The sequence below is a fragment of the Hemicordylus capensis genome, chromosome 1 (genome assembly GCF_027244095.1).
Source record: "Hemicordylus capensis ecotype Gifberg chromosome 1, rHemCap1.1.pri, whole genome shotgun sequence".
Classification (NCBI taxonomy): Eukaryota; Metazoa; Chordata; class Lepidosauria; order Squamata; family Cordylidae; genus Hemicordylus; species Hemicordylus capensis.
In genome coordinates this window covers 69,959,023-69,982,135 of record NC_069657.1, presented here as the reverse complement: position 1 = coordinate 69,982,135, position 23,113 = coordinate 69,959,023, and the positions used below count along the sequence as shown (strand labels likewise).

The window sequence follows — 23,113 nt, the reverse complement described above, 5'->3', positions numbered from 1 at the left end:
ATATGACACGGGGAAGCAAAATAAGCCAGCTTAATGGAGAAGAGCCCATTTGATTTTCTTTATCAATACAACTTTATTTACAATGCAATTCTATGCATGTTTACTCAGAAGCAAGCTCTTTCAGTGGGGATGACTCCCTAGGAAGCATGTTTAGGACTGCAGCCTTAAAAACTTAATTGCTTTCCAGCTACCCACTTTAAGAATGCCTGCTTCCCTGGAGCTACTCAAGAGAGGCTACAGTGAAAAAAGTGAGAGAACACGAGCTAGATCACCTTGTAAGCTTTCCCAGTCTCCTAAGGCACACCACATATATGCAGGCTGCTTTGCGTGATCAATAATGCACACAGTATACACTTCCCCACAAAATGCTGGTTTAAGGGCTTTTCCAGATGATGAAATGAAACGTATTTTCTAAGCCCTGATCTAGCCCTAGTGGTGCAGTAGCCCATCCTCGGGGAAGAGAGCCTTGGAGAGAATCGCCTGTTCACCGCTGTTTTAAAGTTTCTTACAGCACTGAAGGGGCAAAGATCACAACAGCTTGAATGAACTAGTTTTTAAAATGGAAAAAGAGGCAAACCGTTCACAAAATGGCAGGGCACAGCTGTGAGGAAAGAGCCTGCCTTATGAGACATTCGTTTTTGTCATCTTGAAATGCTGCACAAGCGCAATTTGGAGTGGAACAGTGAGAGGGTATCCCGTCTCTTAAATAAGTAAGATGCCAGCAAAGTTACATGGGCATGAGGGAAGGGGAAGAGAGTGTCATTTGTCCCAAGTAACATCATAAGCATCAGGAAATATATATCTGTGTAGTTGCAACCACATTCCTCACTGCACTGCAAATCACAGCAAAAACATGGTGGCTAAGAGAATACTGCATTTTTTCAGCAGCAGAGTGCTGGCAAACGGCCATTTCCCTGTGATACAAGCAAGGGATGCAACTGGCAACACACGTTTGGACCTCTCACAGCCAATAACTGCACAATAAAATGACCATCTGGCAAGACTCTAGCACAGCTATCCTAGAATTTCATGCCAAACCAGATTGATGGGTTCACACTTCGCCCCCTTGTGTAGCCACGATAAGTAACTTCATGGAAGATTCAACCATTTGTTATAAGAAGTTCTGCACAGTTTGCCCACAACATAAAAAAGAACCAGCTTTTACAGAACAAGTGAAACTAGCTAGAGATTATGATGAGCAAGAGTGAAACAGCCTATTTCCTTGACTCCTCTCGATAGAACCAAGACAAAGTGACAGTTCTTCAGGAGGTGACTTGTACTTACTCTTTTGAAAAAAGTCAACGTTCAAATGACACCTCCAGTCCCAAGTAAGAAGTGCAAATTAAATGTTGTCAGTACATCTGAAAATGTGTAGCAAAAAGCAAAGATTTCTAATTGCCTCTGTTTATCCAAAAGGGCAGCCACTATCACTGCTAATGCTAGATAAAAGAAATAAGTACACTGGTGGGTGGCTGGTGGGGGACACCTATTATTCTGAAACCCCACAATATGTTCCATTCATCCTTATGCTATCCCACAAGAAGCTCCATAGGAAGCAAACAGAGAGTATGCATTTGCTACTAGCCCAAGGATTGTGTGTCACTGTTATTGTTGGAATTTTGAAATTAGATGTATAAAAATGAGAAAAGAACTCTGCTTGCTACTTTATTTTTACCAGCTATTTTGTCACTCAGTGCAGTGAAGATAATGATTTTTTCAACAATTTTTAATCACCCGAAACAGCAATTCCAACTACTTTGTTAAGTAGTAGTAGTTTGTCAGCTTTTTGCTTTTCTTCCATCACTTGGTGAACAAAGCCAGTTTTTACTCTCCCCTCTCATTCTTAATCCACCCCCACCCTACCCCCGCAATTTGCTGCCGAGTTTCCCTTGACTGACCACTTTGGAAATCTTTGTGCACCGACAGCTTTGGGAGTACACTGACAACACTTAGTTTTGAATTTATGTTCTCAACTGTAATAAGGTATCATGCACCCACAGTGAAGGGCAATGGATGAAACCCATTAGTTAAGGCACACCCCCAGGATAAACAGGTCAAGATTAATTCATACCTCGAGGTCACAACCAATGGCAATACCATATGACTTTAGTCATCACACAAACATGCAATATTCAGGTCCTTGCCAAACAAGAGTATTGCCACCTACATGTGACAAACCATCCATTTATAAAAAGCATATGCAGGAAAGAAAGAGTCACTGAAAATGAATGAAAATCTGAGAAAACATGAAATTATTGTGTCTCATCAGGGAATGTACAGGGAAAGCCCAGCACAGCAGCTCAAAGCTTTGCCAGTGCTGTCCCACTCTTGAGCCAACTAAACACTTAAGCAACACATATCTGCTGTGGAATGGTGTGTATGTTTTTGTCTTGCTCAGTTTAGTTTATTTGAATTAGAGCTGAACACAGGAATATGGTAGTGACTTTCAGTTAGTTCAGCTGTTTTGCTGAAAACACAATGATTTTGTTCCCAGGGGAGCCTCTGTGTCATATATTTCTTTGTCTGGATCTTTAAAGCTACTTATATAGGTTGACAGAGAGAAAAAGATCTGAAACATCATGTAGAAGTAAAATCCAAATAGGACATCTCTATGTGCTCTACTTGATGACGGGATTACTTTGTTGATTAACAGGTATTAAATGGGGCAGTTATGCTGCTTGTGGTATTAGTTGATAAGGTATAATTGTATGGTTCACGAACTACTCCAATCATTTGTTCTGCATATATTTATTGCTAGGAGAAGAGTTTCAATAATGAAGTATTCTGATCAGTGTTGGAAGAATGAGTTTTCCCAACCATCTATTTCTATCTCAGTGTAGTAGCACAAAAAATGGGGTTATCACAGTGATAGAGCACCTACTTTGCAGGCATCTCCGGGTACAGCAGGGAAAGATCCCTGCCTGAAACCCTGGAGAACCGCTGCCAGCCAATGGTCTGACTTTGTACAAGGCAGCTTCAAATACATCTAAGAAACAAATTAAAAAGATCATATAGCTAGAAGGGATCAAATAAAGTTGTCCATTCTCTTGCCTGTAGTGGACTCTCCATGCAGTTATCCATATCCACAATACAGATCATTAAACAGTCAACTTTATGTTATAGCAGGGTGCTACAATCAGAATTCAAGAAGAAAAGGGCTAAAAATGCCTATACAATTGAGAGAATTGTTCAACTTTAGCCATCATTGAGCAGTTAAAGATATCTATATGGAATTTTGAAAACTGGCTTAAAAATTATTCAGACCAACGTAAAAGAACAAAAACCTTGACAACTGGTGTTCTAGATCTTCACGGGGTGCAACCAAGTCAAAATGGGCTGCAACCAAGTCAAAATTTTGAACAAGGATGAGAATGGTTAGGAGCTGTAAATATTACTACTGTTTGTTGATAGAGATGTCTTTGGGGGTTCCTATAAGGAGAGTTATTGGGGGAGTGAAGAGGAAATGTGGAATCATCTATGAAGTTATGTTATACATTGAAAGGCTTTTTTAAAAACACTCCTGCAATCTGTATCCTACTTTGTCCCATTTTAACCGATTAACTCCTCCTTAGTCACATCTTTGCTATGCCAGCATAGCATAATGGTTAGAGTGTTGGACTAAGACAAGGAAGACCCGAGTTCAAATCCCCATTCAACCATGAAACTCACTGGGTGACTCTGGGCCAGTCATGTATCTCTCAGCCTAACCGACCTCACAGGATTGTTGTGAGGATAAAAATAACCATATATACCACTCTGAGCTCCTTAGAGGAAAAGTGGGATATAAATGTAATAAATAAATAATAAATTAAGGGGCTCCAGCTTAGTGACAGAGCACATGCTTTGCATGCAGGAAGTCTCAGCCTGAATTCTTGGTATCTCAAGATAGAACTTGGAAACAACCCTATCTGAAACCCTGGGGAAGCCACTGCCAGCCAGTGTAGACAATTCTGACCCAGATATACCAATGATCCAATTCAGCAGAATGTAGCTTCATACTGCCCAACCTGGTTGGTGACATGCTTTCTGGACAGCCCTCCTTTCAACTAACACTGCAGGTAACGTTTTAGAGTGACATACCACACTTGGAAACCCTTCACTAAGAGACATTTGCATCATTAGTGGCTGACATTTAAAAGACAATTCAGACAAGAAACCTGACAAGTGCAAAGTTAAGGCATAAAGTTAGGACAACCTTAAAAAGTCAAACACTCTCGGAAATGAGAAATTCCTGCTCTCATTGACCAGAGTGGCTCAGTAAGAGGATCATTCTGCTCACGCCATGGACTGCTAGATGATCATTCTGCTCATGCCAGGCACAAGTGACAGCAGACACAAACACGTGGTGGAGTCTCATTCTGCCCACACCAGTTCCCTCAAAATATCAAGATAAAGATTTTCAGACATTCTGAAGACACCACACTTTAGAATCCAGTGCTTTCAGTCCAGCATGTTTACATCGCAAGACTGTGCCAAAATCCATATCTCAAGTGAATTCAGATTAGTTCTTTTAAAAAGCAGTGATGCTCTGCAAACACAGGGAAGACCAATATCTACGATTTTTTATTTAGCTCTCATGGGCAAAATGTGTCAGATGGTGTTTTGCTTCAACAAAAGGCCTCTTCAACATGTTAAAATAAAATAAAAATTGCAGACCTTGTTCTCCAAGATGAATGCTTCTCTCCACAGGAAAACTGAATTTGAGTTAACAACACTTAACTCTCCTCGGGGATCAAAAAAGTTTTGTTACTGAAGTTACATTAATTTATCTCCTTCCTTTGAAATAGCACAGATGTCTAATTGAGTCAAAGGTCATGAAAAGAAGCACCTAAAACTAAAAAGACTTGGGTCTTGCCAGCAGATTAGAGCATTAAGGAGTCAGGAAAATTCCTCCCCACTGAAACTCCTTGTACAGGCTCAAATGTGACGATTTTATTATTTTCTTTTGCAAGACAGGGAACAAATTCACTGCTTGAGTCAGTCTAATAAAGCATTATATGCATTAATAAGGTGTCTGGAACTGGCAAAAACTCCAACTGTTTATAGCATATCACAATTTAATTTTGTCAAATGAGCTGGCGTAGCATAGCCATTTACATTACAGACATTAGCTGGGCAATCCTGGGTTCAAGTCTGGTTACAAAATCAGGGTACTATTCTCTTAACCCTCCCATTGCCTGCAGCACAGCACTGACCTACCTTGCAGGTATAGGGATCACAGAGATGATGTGTGCAAGGCATCATAAATATCAAAACATGCTATGTATTCTTGGTTTTTTCTTAAATTATAGAGCTTCATACAGGCAAGAAGTCAAGCCTGGGGTCCATTATGTACAGAAGGATAATATCTGCAGGAGTCTCTTCGAACCTTGTTTCCTATGTGCATTTAACAAGAATGAGTAACCTCTAACAAGGACTCTAGACTGTACATCTAGGTTTAGGACATCTCAGAATCCAGAAAACATGGTAGGACATAAGTAAATTGATCCCAGAATAGCAGGACAGAAACACAATTTGTGTATATTTTGGAGTAAGGAGAGACTTGCCAAAACCTGCAGTGACCAAGGTTGCTGCACATCCTCCTATATAGGATGAAATTAAAAGGTAAAGTGTGCCGTCGAGTTGGTGTTGACTCCTGGTGACCACAGAGCCATGTGGTAGAATTTGGTAGAATACAGGAGGGGGTTACCATTGCCATCTCCCGCACAGTCTGAGATGATGCCTTTCAGCATCTTCCTATATCGTTGCTGCATAATATAGGTGTTTCCCATAGTCTGGAAAACATACCAACGGGGATTCGAACCAGCAACCTCTTGTTCTCTAGGCTGTGCCATTAGCTACTGCTCATTAACATACCCAGTATATCAGTATAAATAATACAAGTACAGCATTTTCTGCCTCCTTGGTGTCAAAGTCAACATATAGAATACCAAGAGTTCAGACAACATGGAAAGTAGGTGTTTTGGGCAGCTAGTTGGGGGAACAGCTGAAAATGTCAAGTTGCCTTGTACTACCAGGTCAGGCCACTGGTCCACCAACTCAGCACAGCCTACAGTGACTAGCAGTGGTTCTCTGGGGTTTCAGGCTACAGTCCCTCCCAGCCTGACCTGGAAATGCCCGGAACTGAACCTGGGACCTCTTGCACCACTGAGTTTTAGCCCCATTCTGACATTATTGCAGCTTCCTGCAATTTTTCACTTGGAGGATCAGTAGTTAATTCACCTACACTCTACCCTCAATACTATTTGCAAAACCTTTCCCTCTCTTTTCACCTTTAGTCAGTTCACCTGACTGAAAGCAGGTACAGGCAATGCGACTTCTGTGTCTTAACATAGAAACGACTGCATTTCTAATACTAAGAAGTGTTGAATATCCACACAAGAAGATGCCCTTAACAGGCAACCAGATCTTCTATTATGGGCCTACTGAGGATGTGTGCACTGGAGGCAGTGTGGCAAGGGGCTGCACATTTCAATTGTCACAGAGTGTTGGATGGGTTAAATTCTGCTAACATCTTACTTACTAATACTACTACCTATATCACACTTTCCAATGAAAAAGATCTCAAAGCGGTTTATACAGAAAAGAACGGTAATAAAGAATAGTATCTTAAGCAAATGAATACATGTATCTTCTTTTTTCAAAAAGACAACCTTCATTCAACTAGGTCACAACAATACACAATCAAAATTCTTGGACCAGTATATATTCCGATTTATTAAAATGCCAAGAATTCTTTCAAAGGCCAAAATTTTCACAAGTGCCCTGTAAAAGTCATGTTGGAATGTCACAAGGAAGCATAAGCATTGTACCATCTCTACTTTAACCAGAACTCTAGTTCTCTCAATCAAAGTCACAGATTGCTTGCTAGCATCCTTGCAAGATCCTGTAAGTAGGAGTGTTGCATAAATGGACAGATTGGGGATGGGGAGGTGCTGAAACCAATGCTCAAATTCATGCTAGTCAATGATTCAGCAAGCAACCATGGACAAGTCACAGCCTGCCTTAACTCCATGTGCTACAAAAGGGAATAGGGACCCTTCCAAATAATTGTGACAGAATTACATGTAATAAGGAAATGTTACATGCCTTAAGGATTAGTTAGGCAAATCTAAATAAACAAAAAGTTTATCTCCCATCTGGAAATGGGAGATCTCATGCATACTGGAGCCTGTTCCCTTCAGAAGTACCTGGAAAGAGCAAGAGCAGCCTATTTTAACTTCCATACTACTGGAAGCAATACAATCTACAGGCAAGATGACACAGAAATCAACAAGTGGGTAATAAAATCAATGTTCATGTCATCATTGACTCTTAATTTCATTCCTCTGCAAATTGGGCAAGATACATGACATGAGTGATGAATATAATAGATGCCTTTTTAACATTATTCTTCTGTGTAAATAGCTCAGGCCAGAGAAAAGCTGGGCTATCTGTTAATGTAACTGAACAAACCATCGGATGTCCCACACAGCAACGAGCAAAGTTTTTGGCTCCTATGCAAAAGCCAGTGACATACAAGAGAAATAAACTTATTCTCTACCATTTTGTAATGTATTCAATTAGGCATATATTCGAGACTTAGAACACTTGTGATGTACTAATACAGCCTCTAAGAAAAGCTGTTTCACACATGGCCCTTAAAGTGTTTTGGAGCCACCTTTCTGCAGCTGCTGTTCATATGTGAAATACAGGAAGGCAGTTTTAAGCAAGCTTACATGAGGTTTTAAAATTAATTAATGGTCATTCATTAAGACAGATCTACAACAGGATTCAGCTTTCCTGTATTTGTCATGTCACCTCTGTAGAGATGCTGTTTACCTGAAGTACATTTTTAGTCCTCCATCCACTAACCACCCCCACCCCCGCCACCAATGTGAAATACATCTGGGAATAGTGTTTCCATGTTTTAACCTCTCTGCTCTGTACAGAAGTGGGGCAGGGGGAGAAGCCTTGTCAATGTCACCAGGCCAGACTTCCTTCAGGGTACTCTTTTTTTCTGTTCTGCAATGAAACTGATCAACAGGGGAGGACTTCACCCACTCACCCTTTTCCCCCTGTTGCTCTGAGAATGGGAGGGGAGCTCCCCTCCTTTACAGGGGCATGTATGAACAGAGCTAGTGCGCACAACAGTTGTTGTGCACGCTAAAAGTTAAAAACTGACAAGGCTTTTCTTCAACCCTGTCAGTTTCACTAGCAAGCAAAGAGTGAGGACAGTAAAGGAAAAGGCAGCCCAAGAGCTCTCTGGGATTGCAGCTGAGAGGCAGTACAGGAAAATATCTTCTCTCACATTACCTGGGCCTTTCCCAGACAGCAGGCTTTAACCCAGGATTAAGGGGGTGAAATATTGCGAGTTACGGAGCATATCAGATATTTCAGATTCGCCCGCAAACCCAACACAAAAAGTGGAATCTACTCAACTAAAGCTGCAATACACTGCATGCTTAGTAAGCCCTACTGAACTCAGTGTGATTTACATCTGAGTAATGCATACAACTGTGCTACAACAAAGTGAAGCAAACCAAACATAAAGTTCTTTATGTTATCTTAATATCTGCCACCTCCAACATCTGCCAAAAGAAGCAGAACACATTCAGATGCTCCAGTTTTGCAGCAGCTGCTGGGACACCCATCATTCCACAAACTTCCTTCACTGCTTTCATAACTACTTTCAAATACTGAGTGTTTCTGTAACTTCATTTCACTGATGCTTCTCTCTTGAATCAATGTCAAATTATGTGCATGACTCCCTACAGAAAAATATCAAGATTTCCCCTTCCCCTATATATTTTTTAATTATTATTATTATTATTATTATTTTAAACAGCTGAAGGCTTGATCACTTCTATTTGGGCACTTATTCCAAGTCTCCGCTCCAACAGCCAACTAACCATGGACAGAATCAAGTCTTTGTCCTTTACAGCCCACTTTAATCAGGACATCTGTCTCTGTATCGGGCTTATCCAAGAGAGAGTCGCCTATAGACAAGAGCAGCCCTATCAGAACTGGGAGATGGGGCTGCTGAGGGAGTCTTGAGGAGGTAGGCAACCAAATTATGGAGAGTAGCGGGAGAAGGGACAGTCAAGGCGTAAGTACAAACGCCATTCACGTGGTCTCCCATGGATTCAGTTCCTGCCTTTCTCCCACATCATTTGGGGAAAGAGGGGGGTTTTTTGTTGTTGTTTTTGTTGCTGTTATAAAAGTTAATGGTTTTATTACATAACTTTAGACCTAAAGCTAATCCTAGGAAGCAGAGCAGCAGCCTGGCCCTCGATACGAGCCAAGTGGGCCACGGGGAGTCGTAGTCACAGCAAAGCCCACCTGCCATCGGGGGCCATTTCCTCCTCCCTGCTCTCAGACGGCCGCCGGGTGATGCGAGCAGCCCCGAGTGCCCTTCAGCGCTGACGGAGGACCAACCCAGGCCACGGTGCCCTTCGAGAAAAGACGATCGCCGCCACCAGCCCCACCACCGAGCGGCAAGAGAGGCCCCCGGCGGCACAACCCCCCGAGGAAAGGGAGGGAGTCAAGTAGCAGCAGCAGCGGCGGCTAGAACCACAGCCAGCCAGCCGAGCCACCCACCCGCCGTGACACGAGGAGAGATGGGCAGCCGATCCCCAAAAGGAAGGCGGCGAGATGGGGCACTCGGGCGCCCCGGGAGACACGCGGCTGCTCAGGACTGCGGCGCGGCTGCTCTCTCCCCGGCCCAGCTCCAGCCGGCTCCCGGCAGAAAGTTCCCGGGGGCCCCCAGCTGCAGCCAGCGCGCCGACTCGTAGGGGCGTCCCACAAGAGCCGCGCCCCCTCCGCTTCCCTTCCTTCGCCCAGCCGGCCGCCGCCACCGCCCCCTTCTCCCGGCGGTCGCAGCAACGGCGGCACCTGTTCCCACCGCCCGCGACCGACAAGTTGCTCCACGTTGCCCCTCTCCAGCCCCACCACCTTGCGGGCTCCCGAGGCCAGCGGCGGGCGGAGCCCCATCGCGCTGCCGGCCGGTGTCGGCAGCCAGACGGACGGACTCCCTGCCTCACTCACCGGGGCGCTCGCGGGCGGCTGCTGCTGCTGCTCCTCCGCCGCCGCTCCGGCTGCTGCTGCCGCTGGGCTCAGCGGGGCCCACCCAGGGCAGGCGGAGGCCCCGGCCGGGCTGGAATCCGGCGGCTGGAACGCCCCGGGGCGCCCCACTCCTGGGCTCCACGCTGCTGCGTCAGCACCGCCTCCTCCCGCCGCGTAGCCGCCCGGCTGCGGGATGGGGACTCGAGGCGCGCCCCCTTCTGGGGCCCGCGCACAAGGCCGGAGGGGGCGGTCGCGGCTGCTGTCGCTGCTGCGCCTGCCGAGGGAGGAAGCGAAGGCGAAGGCAGGGTCCCGCTCCTTGGCCGCCGCCGCCGCCTCTTTCCGCGCCGCCGCTCTTCCCCCACCGCCGCCGATGTGCTCGAACTCCCCGATAGCAGGAACAGCAGCAGCCGCAGCAGCAGCGGTGGTGGTGGCGCGGCAGCAGCAGCAGCAGCATCGAGCCCCTGCTCCGCTCCGTCCGTCCTGCCTTCCTGCTTCCTCGTCGGCAGCCAATCAGGGCCCTCGCCAGCGCCGTCCGCTCGCCAATCAGCGGTGCCCGGCCCGCCCCCGCGAACCAATCTCCGCACCAGCCACCCGCCCCAGCAGCCAGGTCCCCAGCGCTGGCGGCTCCCAGCGGACACGGCATGGCCACTACCGCCCAGCCGGGGGAGGAAGGGCGGCCCCGCGCCAGCAGCGGCCAAGGCGGCGGTAGCAGCAGCAGGAGCATTATCGGCTCCGGCGCCCGCCCCGCCCCCCAACCTGCCTCCGCAGCAGCAGCGGCTCCCTCGCGTCTCCCTCCCTCCCTCCCTCCCTCCCAGCCAGCGCACTGACTTCCCCCATCTTCCGCGGCCACGAGTGGAGTGGCGATGCTTCGACCCCGCGCAGGAGCCGAGCCCCTTTCCGCCTGCCCTCGCCTTCCATCGCGCTTCTTACCCAGGCTCCTGGCCCCGGCTGCTGCCGCCGCGGCAGCAGCAGCAGCGTTTCCGTCTCCATCGCAGGAGAAAAGGCTCGGTGGCGAAGTTTATTCAGCGCCGCTGCCTCCAGCTGCTCCTGCCTCCCCTCTCGCCTCCTGGCTGCTCTGCCTTGCTTGCCATCGTCCCCGCAGCGGATCGAGCCGTTTCCCGGGCCGGTCACCTTCTTGCAAGCGAGTCCTTTGTTGTCTCCGCTCCCTGTGGAGAGCTTCCATATTCAGGTCACCGACTCTACTTGTCAGTCACCCTCCAGCAGTTCCTGCCCACATCCGACGCGAGCCCCCTGCTTTGGACTCGGCGGGCCGGCGGCACGGAGAAGTGGGCACGGCTAGCCGGTCCAACTTGCCCTCGCCGTCGGAAAGCATCTCTGCTGCCGCTACCGACTGCTCACACGACTTTCTCGATGTATAGCCCGCTCAGTCCACCCGCACACTCCTCTTATGGTCGTCTCCTGCTAGGAGGAAAAGTAATTATTTCTTAGCATTCCTCCTTCTTCTGGGGCCAGAATGTCTTCCCCTTATTTCTTCAAGTGTACACACCATCACTGAATCCTAGACAAATACAAGCTTATTGCCATTGAAACGAATACTAAACTCAGTATCAGATCTTGCTAAATGTTGCTCAGGTGCAACGTTTCATCTAAAGAGATAAAATATTACATCTGGACAATTCCCGTTAGTCTTTTCCTCCAAAGAGCTTCGCGCCTCCAGGCAAAGTATGACTGACCTTTCATTCTTGCCCTTTCCCAACTGTCCTATATTCATTTCATTCACGGTTTCCCCAGTTTTGCTGAGGAGAGAAAACTGAGTCAGTTATTTGCTCGGGGTGCAAGATACTAATTTTGAGCAGACAAGCCTACTTGGGGTCATACAGGGCAGATCGATCTTTTAAAGGCTATGAGATGCTCCAGAATGGCTCGTGGACCATAACGGTCATGGAGTTCACTGGAATTTAATTCCAGAGCCAATTGCCACACACTCTTCACCTGCGATTACCCAGACGATCATTGTGATTCTAATCACACTTACCATCTTGACTGATTTGCCTAGTGGCTTTTTAGCAGGACTTGTTTGCAGAGCAGCAGGACTATGCACTTTTACTTGGGAATAAATCCCTATTGTATTCAATGGGATTTACTTCCAAGTAAACAAGCATAGGACCAAGTGTTAACTTGCACACTTGTAGTGTGGTTTCACCCCGTACACTGCAATAAGCTATATAATATGGGGAAATTATCTGATGTTAATTGGGTTCTAAAATGGTAGGGTGGTCAGGTAAGGAGGACACAGCTTCTGTGTCTTTAAAAGTCACAGACAGGAACATTTTATCAGGTGAGGTATCTTATGCCTGCATACTCAGCTGCTGAAATACACTCTTCTATTAAAGCTTTTTCCTCCTATACATCTGATCACCCTCCAGAACAGTTTTGTTGACCAGCTGTTCACAAGGTTATCACAAGCAAGCTTTTCTCCCAGTGAAGACTATTGCCTAGTGAAAGGCTGCTCACAGGGATAGCCAACATAACTGCCTGGTTATTACTGGATAATTATTATGATCATGTGAATGCCACACTAACAGTCATGTTCACAATCCATTTGGCTTTTCAGGCTACCATTCCAAAAAACAGAGCCAGCAATTAAGTTGCCCCATGGTAAAAGCCTAGTGCAACATATGCAACATTACACCTTTGCACCCTGTGTTAATTATTTTAGAACAATTAATTACAGCCCTGTCTTCATATTCACAATTGCTAACATACATAAGAATTCCCAATTCAGATACAAAGAATATGTCACTGGAAAACATGCCCATTTACTACTCTTAAATTGCTCTGATAATTAGTAGCGAAGGATGTTTAAAGAGTGTTAAGGGGTAACTAATCCTCACTGAGTGATCTTGGGCACGCACCTAGAATAAGATGATTGAAAACTTAAGCTGTAATCCTCGCTCACTCACAGTGGAAGAACAGCATTTCCTTGTAACACTTTTTACACAGAGAAACAAACGTACAAAATGAGGCGCTCATATGGCAAATGAGGAACAATCTTTCTGTGTAGCACAGCAGGGAAGCTAGTTTTCTGTGTAATTTCTGTTTTGTTTCTTTAAAAGGTGCTTCGAAATCACAGCACATCCTCTGACTCATCTTAAAGTGAAGCAGCTGTCACTGCTGGATTCTTTAAGAATGATTCCTTTAAATGAGGGCATCTTCTACTTCAAAATGCCTGCAGATGCATCATTCCTCCTCCTCCAATGCCCCCTGCCTCTCAAAACAGTTTTCTGAATTACTATCTGTTCAAGAGTTTTAGAGGCAAGAACTCTGAACAGCAACATGAGGAAACACTTCCTGTATCACTGAGGGGTTGTTCAAAACAGCTAAGGATTATTCCAGTGGTGCTGCCTGATCTTGCCTTCTGCTAGGCTAGCAATTCAGCAGGTGACACTAGGAGAATCCATCCAAGGTTTTGTATAAGGACTGTTGCTCGCAATGTCAGATAATATTGTACTGTTCCCTCTGAGAGCCAGTGTGGTGGTTAAACTATCGGAGGGACCTGTGTTCAAGACTTTGTTTAGTATGAAGGTCACTGGGTAACCTTGGGCCAACCACTACATCTCAACCTAACCTACCTCACAGGGTTGTTGTGAGGATAAAGGAGGGGAGATGACCATATACAATATTCTGAGCTCCTTAGAGGAAGGATGGGATATACATTAAAATAATACCAGCCAGCTGTTTGTTCCTACTCTTCCAGTTTAGAGCTAAATCAGACAGAAGCACAGGAAGCTTCTACTGGGGTACAGCTTCAGAGCTGAATTAATAGAATGGACAGGACTGAGGACTGTATTTGCTTCACGGCATGTCAAGTGCTGGTTTTGCAACAAGCAAGTCTCAGAAAGCCTTTAGAAGGGTATAAGAATTGTATTATCATATTTATATACCTCCTGATATATACATATCTAGGCAGTGAACACAAGCCAAGTTACAATATATATTTTTAACACCACTTTCACAGAATAAAACAATTAAACAGTTTTACACTTTAATTACAAGCCTGGGAAAATAGGTGTGCCTTAGTGGTCTTTTTAGAAGCAATCTGAGATGGAGGTGCTCTTATTTTGACAGGGAGCATATTCCAAAGCCCTGGGGCAGCCACAGAGAGGCCTTGCCCAGAGACAGCTGCCAACAGACTAGCCCATGGCAACTATAACTGGACCTCCCCAGGCAATCTTACTAGGCAGCAGCGTTCATGACAAAAAAGATGGAATCTTTAGTTCCCTGGACCTAAGCCGTCCAGGGCTTTATAGGTAATGACCAGCGCTTTGTATTTATCTTGGAAACATATTGGCAGCCAGTGCAATTCTTTCAGAAGCAATGTTCTATGGTCCCTTCATGTTGTCCCAGAGACCAAACTGGCTCTGCTGCATTCTGTACCAGTTGTAGTTTCCAGGCTACGTACAAAGGCAGCCCCACATAGAGTGCATTACAGTAGCCAAGCCTGTAGGTTACTACTAGCATATGTGCTACTGTTTTAAGACATGGATGTTTAAAACTGAGACCCGCTCCCAAAAGGGACAAAACATGTTCTTTTCTCTCTGTTTGTAACTGCAGTGATTATTTTCCTTAGGTCTGATAAAAATATTAACACATGTATATGTTTGTATCTTGAGTTTTGAGTCTGTTTTCTTTTTGGGTCAATTAGACAAACAGACTTGGAGGTTCTAACAACAAATCCCACTGCACCTCTGCAGGGTCAGCCCTAGGGCTTGCCCTACATGAAGTTGTATTTTGGTGCCCACCCGCAATTGAGAAGTGTGGAGCCCCCATTTTAACATAAGCTGTGCAGGCTGCTAATATGTGAGTAGGAGTGTGCACAAATGTTTCATACTGAAACATTTGGACAATGCAGGTCATTTCATGGTACTAGAGAAAGACATGCTGTTCTGGTAGCTCCAGGTCTTAACACTGACATCACTTTTGGAGGATGAATACAACTGAAGGAAGCCCGGGCGGCTGCGCGGCTGGGGGAGTCAGTCATGTGACTTCCCTCTGGGGGGCCCCCCAAGGCAGTGGGCCCCCAGACAACTGTTTCCCCTTGTCCTACTATAGTTACGCCCCTGCCCGGCAGCCTTAAGTAGTGTGCTCCCCCCTCTTTTACCGAGCTGTCAGCTTGGTAAAAAGGGGCGAGCACACTGCTCTGTCCATCAGGAGGGCAAGAGGCGGCGAGTGAAGAGCAGAAGGTTCCAAGTTCCCTCTCTGGCAACCCCAAGATTGGGCTGAGAGAGATCCCTGCCTGCAACCTTGGAGAAGCCACTGCCAGTCTGGGTAGACAATACTGAGCGAGATAGAGCAATGATCTGACTCAGTATATGGCAGCTTCCTATGCTCCTATGAGTGGCTGTTCTGGCAGCTGCACCGGCCAGGTAAGCAGCTTGCTTACTCACTTGCCAACCCCGCCCGGCTGCCCCTTATCCCTGGAAGGGTCCCCCACAGTGTTCCCTCTAAGGTGTGCACACGTACGCTTGCTCACGCGTTTTTTAATGTCTGCTCAGTTAATTTTAGATCCTGCTCAGGTTTCATCAGTAAGATCCCACTCTGAATGCATGTGCACACATACTGCCTTGATACTGCCGCCCAGAACAAAACTCATTCCGCACACAGATGAAAAAATTAGAGAGAACACTGGTCCCCCACCTCCTGTACTTGTAAAGGGGAATCCTTACCGGATTCCCCTTTACAAGTATATGCCCCGAACAGATTTGGCCCAGTTTGATGTTCGAACCGGACCCAGTTCAGGCAGACACGGAACTGGACCAGACCGGTTAGAATTCAAACTGAACCAGCCACCCCTGTTCTGTGCACACACCCTATTGGCAAGGCTGAAGGATCAGCCCATGAGGATTAGCAGCAAATTACTAGCCGGCACTGGTTTGAAGATACAGTGGGAGAGAGTTCCCAGTCTATTATGGGGGCAAAACTCTAACACTTCAGAGATGAAAAGATGCTGCTCTTAATTTGGAATTCCAGTTTGAGACTATTTCTATGCTGAGGCAAGCAATTCATATTCAAGACAGGGAATACAGTTTAGGAGTCTAGCTGTTTATTGGGGCTGAGGTGTAGTGAGCAAAGAAGACTGTATATTTTGGGGTATGGAATGTGCCAGTCCTTTGAGGAACAGGGTGCTGTTTCAAATATTATTATATTCTTACACCGCTGTACAGTACTTCATGGCTACAATATTCTGAGCTCTACTCTGGCACTTTTTGTGTGTCCTCCAATAATTGGTGCCCTAGGGCTGCCTAGTGGACAGGCAGCCTTGCTCCTCTGTTGAGGTATTGGCCATACAACAGTAGATGAGACATTTACACACGCACATAATTTAATTCTTACAATGGTACGACGCCCAGCTTGGTGTGGTGGTGGGAGACTCCACATGAGTGCTAAATTAAACTAGAATAACTGTCTCCTCAGGGCTATTTGTGTTTGTGAAGTCACCCCATTCTGCCTTCTGCACAGTCTTAGAAGACTGGATGAGTCCCATTATTTCTGGATCACTTTTAACACAGAAGGTGCTTTTTGGCCTTTATCTAATTCAGCCTCAAAAGATTATCCTCCCTTTTATAGATAACGAATTGTGATCATCTTGGACATGTCTTAATTGGCATACTACCCCTTTCTCCAAGAAAGAAGGGCAGAAAAACATGTTATCCTCACAACAGTGATGCAGGTCAGATTGAGAGACAGTAACTATCCAAAGTTACTCTGTGAGCTTCTTTGTTGAACACCACTCTAATTCTTAATCCAGTGCACAACATCCACATAAACTGTGGGGAGGGGTACCCTGGGGAACAACTATACTGTACTTTGAGGGGTCCTAACCTTGGGTCCCCAACTGTTGTTGGACTACAATTTCCAAAGACATCTGGCCATTGTGGCTAGGGATGGTAGGAGTTGAAACTCAACAATATCTGAAGACTGAAGGTCAGGAACCCTTGCTCTTTAAGAACTTTAAACTTAAATAAAATATGCACACTCCTCATGTGATTCTAGAAGTGCCTGTTGCATTTCCAAATGACTACATTACAGATGTAAATGGGCTAGAATGTACATTCCATTAAAATGGCTGTCTGGTCTATTGCTCTCGTATTCACGTGAACACACAAATAGCATAAAAAGAAGCTTGAAGATATGTGACAATGCCATAAGTGACTCAAAGGGCCTACTTGAACAACAAGCAAAACAGTGGGTAGAATTACCTGAGGTTAACCTCAGAAGCCAAGAATCATGCCGCGGATGATCCAGCACCTGCGGTTTCATTGCTTCCACCTGCAACCCACCCCCTTCTTCCGCCAAGCACGTCACTCACCAAGCAACCATTGGCTCCAATATGAGAGGGGGCATGCTTGCGGGAGGAGCTTCAGCACAAACTCCAGGTTACTGAATTCAAGTGACACAATGGGATCAACAGAGCTCTGATTCCAGCAACCTACCAAACTTCAAACTGAAGGTTCAATCTGCACTTTGAAGGTGGCAATGGAACCGCATTTGTGGGATTTTCCTGCACTTGGATGATAAGAAATCATCCAAGTGTTGGATGATAAGAAATCATCCAAGAAATCATCAAAGTGTAACTGAGGTTTGGCATGTTGTCTGAATTGGGTGAAAGACTTCTCAATTTAACCTTGTAACCCCATCCACCTGGATATTGGGAGTACAGAAGAATATCAACCCATTGTCAACATAAAGCAGCTTTCTGAACTTGCAAACAAAACATAGTACATTTATCAGAGTAGGGATTACATACAATATTTTATTTATCATATACTGCTTGATATATACATCTCTGGGAGGTGTACATAATACAAATTACAATATAAAAACAAAACACTTAACAGGGAGTGCATTCCAAAGCCCTGGGGCAGCTGTAGAGAAGACAAAAAATGGTGTTACTTTAAGTACCCTGAACCTAAGCCGTTCCGAGCTTTATAGGTCATGACCAGCACTTTGTATTTCACTTGGAAACATATCAGCAGCCAGTGCAATTCATGCAAATCGGTGTTATATGGCCCCTTCATGTTGTCCCACAGACCAATCTGGCTGCCGCATTCTGTACCAGTTTTAGTTTCCAGGCCATGTACAAAGGCAGCCGCACATAGAGTGCATTACAGTAGTCAAGCCTGGAGGTCACCAGCATATGCACTACCATTTTAAGGTCATTTAGCTTCAGAAATGGGAGTAGCTGACATATCAGCCAAAAACTGATAAAAAGTGCTCCTGGCCACTGCCTCAACCTAAATAAAAAAATAAACCTGAGAAACCAGAAAGAGTTTTGGATCCAGGAGCACTCCCAAGCTATGTACCTGATATTTCAGAGGCAGGGTAACCCCACTAAGAACATTCAGATCTAAAGCATCTCTCAGGTCTTTATCCCCCACAATCAGTAAAGGTAAAGTGTGCTGAATTGGTATCGACTCCGGGCGACCACAGAGCCCTGTGGTTGTCTTTGGTAGAATACTGTACAGGAGAGTTTACCATTGCCTCCTCCCATGCAGTCTGAGATGATGCCTTTCAGCATCTTCCTATATTGCTGCCGCCCGATATAGGTGTTTGGGAAACATACCAGTGGGGATTTGAACCGGCAACCTCTGGCTTGATAATCAAGTCATTTCCCCACTGCACCATTAGGTGGCTTCACAATCAGTACCTCTGTGTTATTTGAATTCAACTTCAGTTTGTTATTCCTCATCCAGCCCATTACAGCCTCCAAGCAGGCATTCAGGGAAGTTATGCCATTTTCTGATGATGTTGACATGGAGAAATAGATTTGGGTGTCGTCAGCATACTGATAACACCCTGCACCAAATCTCCTCTCCCAGCAGTTTCATATAGATGTTAAAGAGCTCTGGAGATAGTATGGAGCCTTATGGAACTCTACACAAAGCAACAGTCTCCAAGTGACACCATCTGGAATCTACACAAGAGGCAGGAACGGAGCCCTTGTAAACAGTGCCACCTAATCCCACTGTGACCCAGAAGGATACCATGGTCGATGGTATCAAAAGCCACCAAGAGATCCAAATGGACCAGCAGAGTCACACTCACTCTGACAATACCTAATTGGAGACCATCCGTTAGGCTGACCAAGGCAGGCTCAACCCCATAGCTAGCTAAGCCCAGCAAAAGCCAGTTTGAAATGGGTCTAGATAATTAGTTTCCTCCAGGACCGTCTGGAGCTGAGCAGCCACCACCCTCTCTATCTAGCATTTTGATAAAAACACTAGAGTAACTCAAGGTGCTCTCAGGGAATACTACACTACTACTGCATCATGGGGAAGGGGGGCTTTTCCTTTTGTTTCTTTACTGAATGATTACATTTTAATGCCACCCTACCTCCAAGGAGCTCAGGGGGGCATACGTGGTTCTCCTTCCTCTGTGTTATCCTCACAGCTGTGTTATCCCCACAGTGAGGGAGGCTCGGCTGAGTAATTGGCCCAGAATCACCCACTGCGCTTCATGGCTGAGTGGGGATTTGACCTTGGGTCTTCCTGGTCTTAGTCTGGTATGCTAACCACTATACCACTCTGGCTCTGCACTTACTTCATTGGCTAAAATGCTGGTAGTAACTTACTACTACCATTTACAATGAGTGAGGACATGGCATCAGCACAGCATCCCTCCAGTGGCTGTTGCCAGGGTCTACCTTCTTCTTAGACTGTGAGCCCTTTGGAGACAGGGAACCATCATAATTATTATTTATTTTCTGAGAACGTTTGTTGAAAAGCCACATATAAATATGTGTAATGGTGGCATGGGACCCCCATGAGTGCTATAAGCTGTTCTTGAGGCCATCTGATCACAGCCAGATGCTTTTTCAATGCAATGCCACTGCATCTCTAGGGGATAAGCCTAGAATGGTAACTCGCTTTATGTCAGTTCTCCTAGGGCCAGCAGCAAGGCAGTACTACTAATTTTAATAACCTAGTTGGTAAGTAATTCCCCAATTCAGTCTATGTAAAGAAGAGGGTATTTCCACACTCAAGGGGAAATGGTTAATGCTTTCCTGGAAAGCTAGAGTGATGCTGAAAAATCAAACAGTGCCCATTTCCCTCCATATGTTCCTTTTTAACTGGATTTGGGCAATGATCCATCTTCCTGTTGTTTGAATTGATGTCATGGAGTTCATTGACGTTCATGGAGAGGAGAGCTGGTGTTGTGGTAGCAAGCATGACTTGTCCCTTTAGCTAAGCAGGATCTGCCTTGGTTGCATATGAATGGGAGACTAGAAGTGTGAGAACTGTCAGATATTCCCCTCAGGGGATGGAGCTGCTCTGGGAAGAGCAGAAGGTTCCAAGTTCCCTCCCTGGCGTGGTGACATCTCATAGGGGTGAGAGAGACTCCTGCCTGCAACCTTGGAGAAGCCGCTGTTAGTCTGTGAAGACAATACTGAGCTAGATGGACCTATGGTCTGACTCGGTATATGGCAGTTTCCTATGTTCTTATTCTTCATGGATTCCTCTTCTATATACCCATTTAGGATACCTGCATCTCATTATCTGCTTTAACACGTTCCCACTCAATTTAAGACCATTTCTTGTTTTGTATTCAATTCCAGAGAACAAAATGCATAAGCATAATATATACTGTAGATAGCATGTGCATGAATAAAATTCAGCTTTTGCTGCCAAAATGCATGCAAATAGGGGCTTGAGCCTTAACTCTGAAATTTATACAAGTGCCTGCCATTTATAACTAATGTTGTCTGTGTTGTTTTGCACTCAGCATCTGATTCCCAGTAGGCAAAGTCGCATATGGTGGGCTCAACCCCTGCCCTGAGCCACCTTTGGAAGGGTGGTATATAAATCAAGTAAATAAATAAAATATGAAAAAGCCTTCCATCCCATCACATACAGGAGCAGGAAGCTTCAGGAGGATACCTCTTCTATAACTAATCTAACCACTCTGTGCCAGCATTTTTAAGCAGAAGCTATACAGGCCTTACCCTTTACCCGTAGTGCCTGGAAACTAAGCCTATCATCTGCCTGACAGGTTTGTGAGACTTTTAATATTTCATTCCATCTTCTGTTTTTGTCCCACCATTTCCTGGTACTTGTCCCCTACTAAAAGAGCAAAGAGGAACCTTTTAAAAGTGGCGATTCTCTTTATTTAGCAGTGGGAGAACAACTGGTCCTATCCATCCCCATCACAGCATCCTTCCAATGGTTGTTGCTTGTGTATGTTTTATGTTTCCTTTTTTTATAGTGTGAGCCCTTTGGGTAAAGAGACCCATTTTATTTATTTATATCTATGTAAACCACTTTGACAGGGCTCAAACTATCATACTTCAGACACATTATGTGAAAACTCAGCTCCCTTGAGAAGTCTGTAATGCTAGGAAAAGTTGAAGAAAAAAAGATGAAGAGGACGACCAGCAGCAAGGTGGAGGGACTCAATTATGACAAAAATGAATGCACCACTGAGACCTGAAAGGCCAAGTGGAAGAAAGATCATCCTGGAGAGAATCTATCTTTGTGGTCGCTAAGAGTCGACACCGACTTGATGGCACTTAATCAATCAATGAAACCAACCCCTTTGGGAACTTCGTTGAAAAGCAGCATATAAACATTCATCATATTTGTACTTATCCATTTTTGTTTTCTATAGTTATGGACTTCTTCAGGCTACGGTACCAATTTTGGTTTTTTAAAAATAGCATAACACTGAATATGTGCAATTGCATCAATGTACCCACCCATACCAAATTTTGCTGATGCTATGTGCAATGAGGCAAGGCCATCTCTAGTGGGTGCGGAACTGGGGGCAGACCAGCATGTGCAGGGGGCCTTAATATTTCATATGTTTACAAAATCATACTGACTGATGACATACAGTGTGAGTGAATGAGTGGGGTTTTGGGGCATATCTAATCAGCTTGGACATACAGTGCATTTGTAAAGGAAAGAAGTTAAGCGCACAACACATGCCCCTTCCTTCACAGTTATCACTCAGACATTTTGGATTGCAAATCAACTTGAGAATAGTGCATTTACAAATAAAATAAATAAAAGTTTATTCATCTCTTTACAGTTAGCCCCGCTCTTGCTAGGTGTGAAGTAAGAGTAAGCATAGCTAGTAGGTAGATACTAATAAGTATGGATAGAGAGAACCCTTTCTGGCAACTTTATTGCAGCAGGGAAAAATTATTAAAAGTCAAGAATTTGTCCAATCCATTTCAAGTTTAATATTCAGAGCCCTCCCACCCTGCTCTACATCAAGCCATTCCATAAATATGGAATGGGGGATAATGAAAAAAGGGAAATCCCATACCTTCCATTGCAGGCTCTGAGGAGGAGAAGGAAGGCACAGGCTCTCAGCACAGCCCCAGGCTGCAGTGCAGGGAGGGCAGAGGATGTGCTAGTGCTCTCGTGGGCAGCCAGTGCTGGCCACTCTGCCTCCAGTCCAGGCGGGAGTGCTTCAGGCAGGGTCAGGGACTGGGGACTCGGGGAGAGCTTCAGGGAGGCCTGCACCAGTAGAGAGGCCTCCAGAAACCTCTCCAAACAGCTGAGAGTCACTGCAGAGAGGGAGCTGAAGCAGTGTGGCTGCAGGGAGCCTTTCCATTAGCAAGCAAGCCTGCATGTGGTGCCTGCAGCTACAGGCCATTGGCCAGGGGTGGGTGGGGTAAATTTTGGAGGGCAGGCTGCTCCAGAGCGGAGCCGGTCCCAGCTTGGGGCTAAGGCGATTGCCCTGGTTGCTCTGCCCTAAGGACGGCCCTGCAATGAGGAAAATGAAAATTTTGAGTCCTCACTGCTGGATGATGAATGTTAGGGGCATTGCTAGGTGCTTAGAAGTTCCGAGGCCCAGGTCCACAGCCCCCCTTTTGATAATTAAACAATCATGACCCCACCCCACCCCAAGAATGATTACATCCGACTCCTCTTAAAAAAGAGGAATTGGAGGAGACAATTGCTGTATCGGGGGCTAAAGCAGCTGTTTTGTCCCCAGTGCAGCACTTTTGGGGGAGTAGAAAGAGATGAGAAGCAGTTCTTGCTACTGCTGTAGTAGCAGCAGCGACCACCACAGCCACTACATTCAAGAAAGAGAGGGCTAC

General features: G+C 45.5%; 2 protein-coding genes across 4 annotated transcripts in view; one reads left to right on the top strand and one right to left on the bottom strand.

Annotated features, from left to right (window-relative positions):
* BAHD1 (bromo adjacent homology domain containing 1) overlaps positions 1-11,113 on the bottom strand; it is a 92,692-nt gene extending 81,579 nt beyond the window's left edge. Inside the window, exon 1 of one of the 3 annotated variants that reach the window (XM_053283495.1) lies at positions 10,975-11,113. Coding sequence is in view for 1 of the 3 variants with exons in the window: in XM_053283493.1 (XP_053139468.1) it covers positions 9,322-9,328 (7 nt within the window). In the remaining 2 variants the exon portion in view is untranslated. Of the gene's footprint in view, positions 1-9,321; positions 9,706-10,026; positions 10,409-10,974 lie in introns of those variants that run through there. The other 2 variants (XM_053283494.1, XM_053283493.1) reach the window with 2 other exon arrangements.
* LOC128352112 (serine/arginine repetitive matrix protein 1-like) lies at positions 9,634-14,661 on the top strand. The gene is made up of 2 exons (XM_053312397.1): positions 9,634-11,478; positions 13,122-14,661. Exons 1-2 carry the CDS (start codon positions 9,634-9,636, stop codon positions 13,158-13,160), a joined length of 1,884 nt encoding a protein of 627 aa, XP_053168372.1. The 3' UTR covers positions 13,161-14,661.
* Positions 14,662-23,113: the final 8,452 nt, after the last annotated feature.

Excerpts from the sequence above, each read along its gene's own strand:
- LOC128352112 (XM_053312397.1), top strand. The coding sequence starts at position 9,634 with ATGGGGCACTCGGGCGCCCCGGGAGACACGCGGCTGCTCAGGACTGCG. Across the intron at positions 11,479-13,121 it reads GTCTCCTGCTAGGAGGAAAA|GTGCTTCGAAATCACAGCAC; the intron begins GTAATTATTTCT and ends TTTCTTTAAAAG.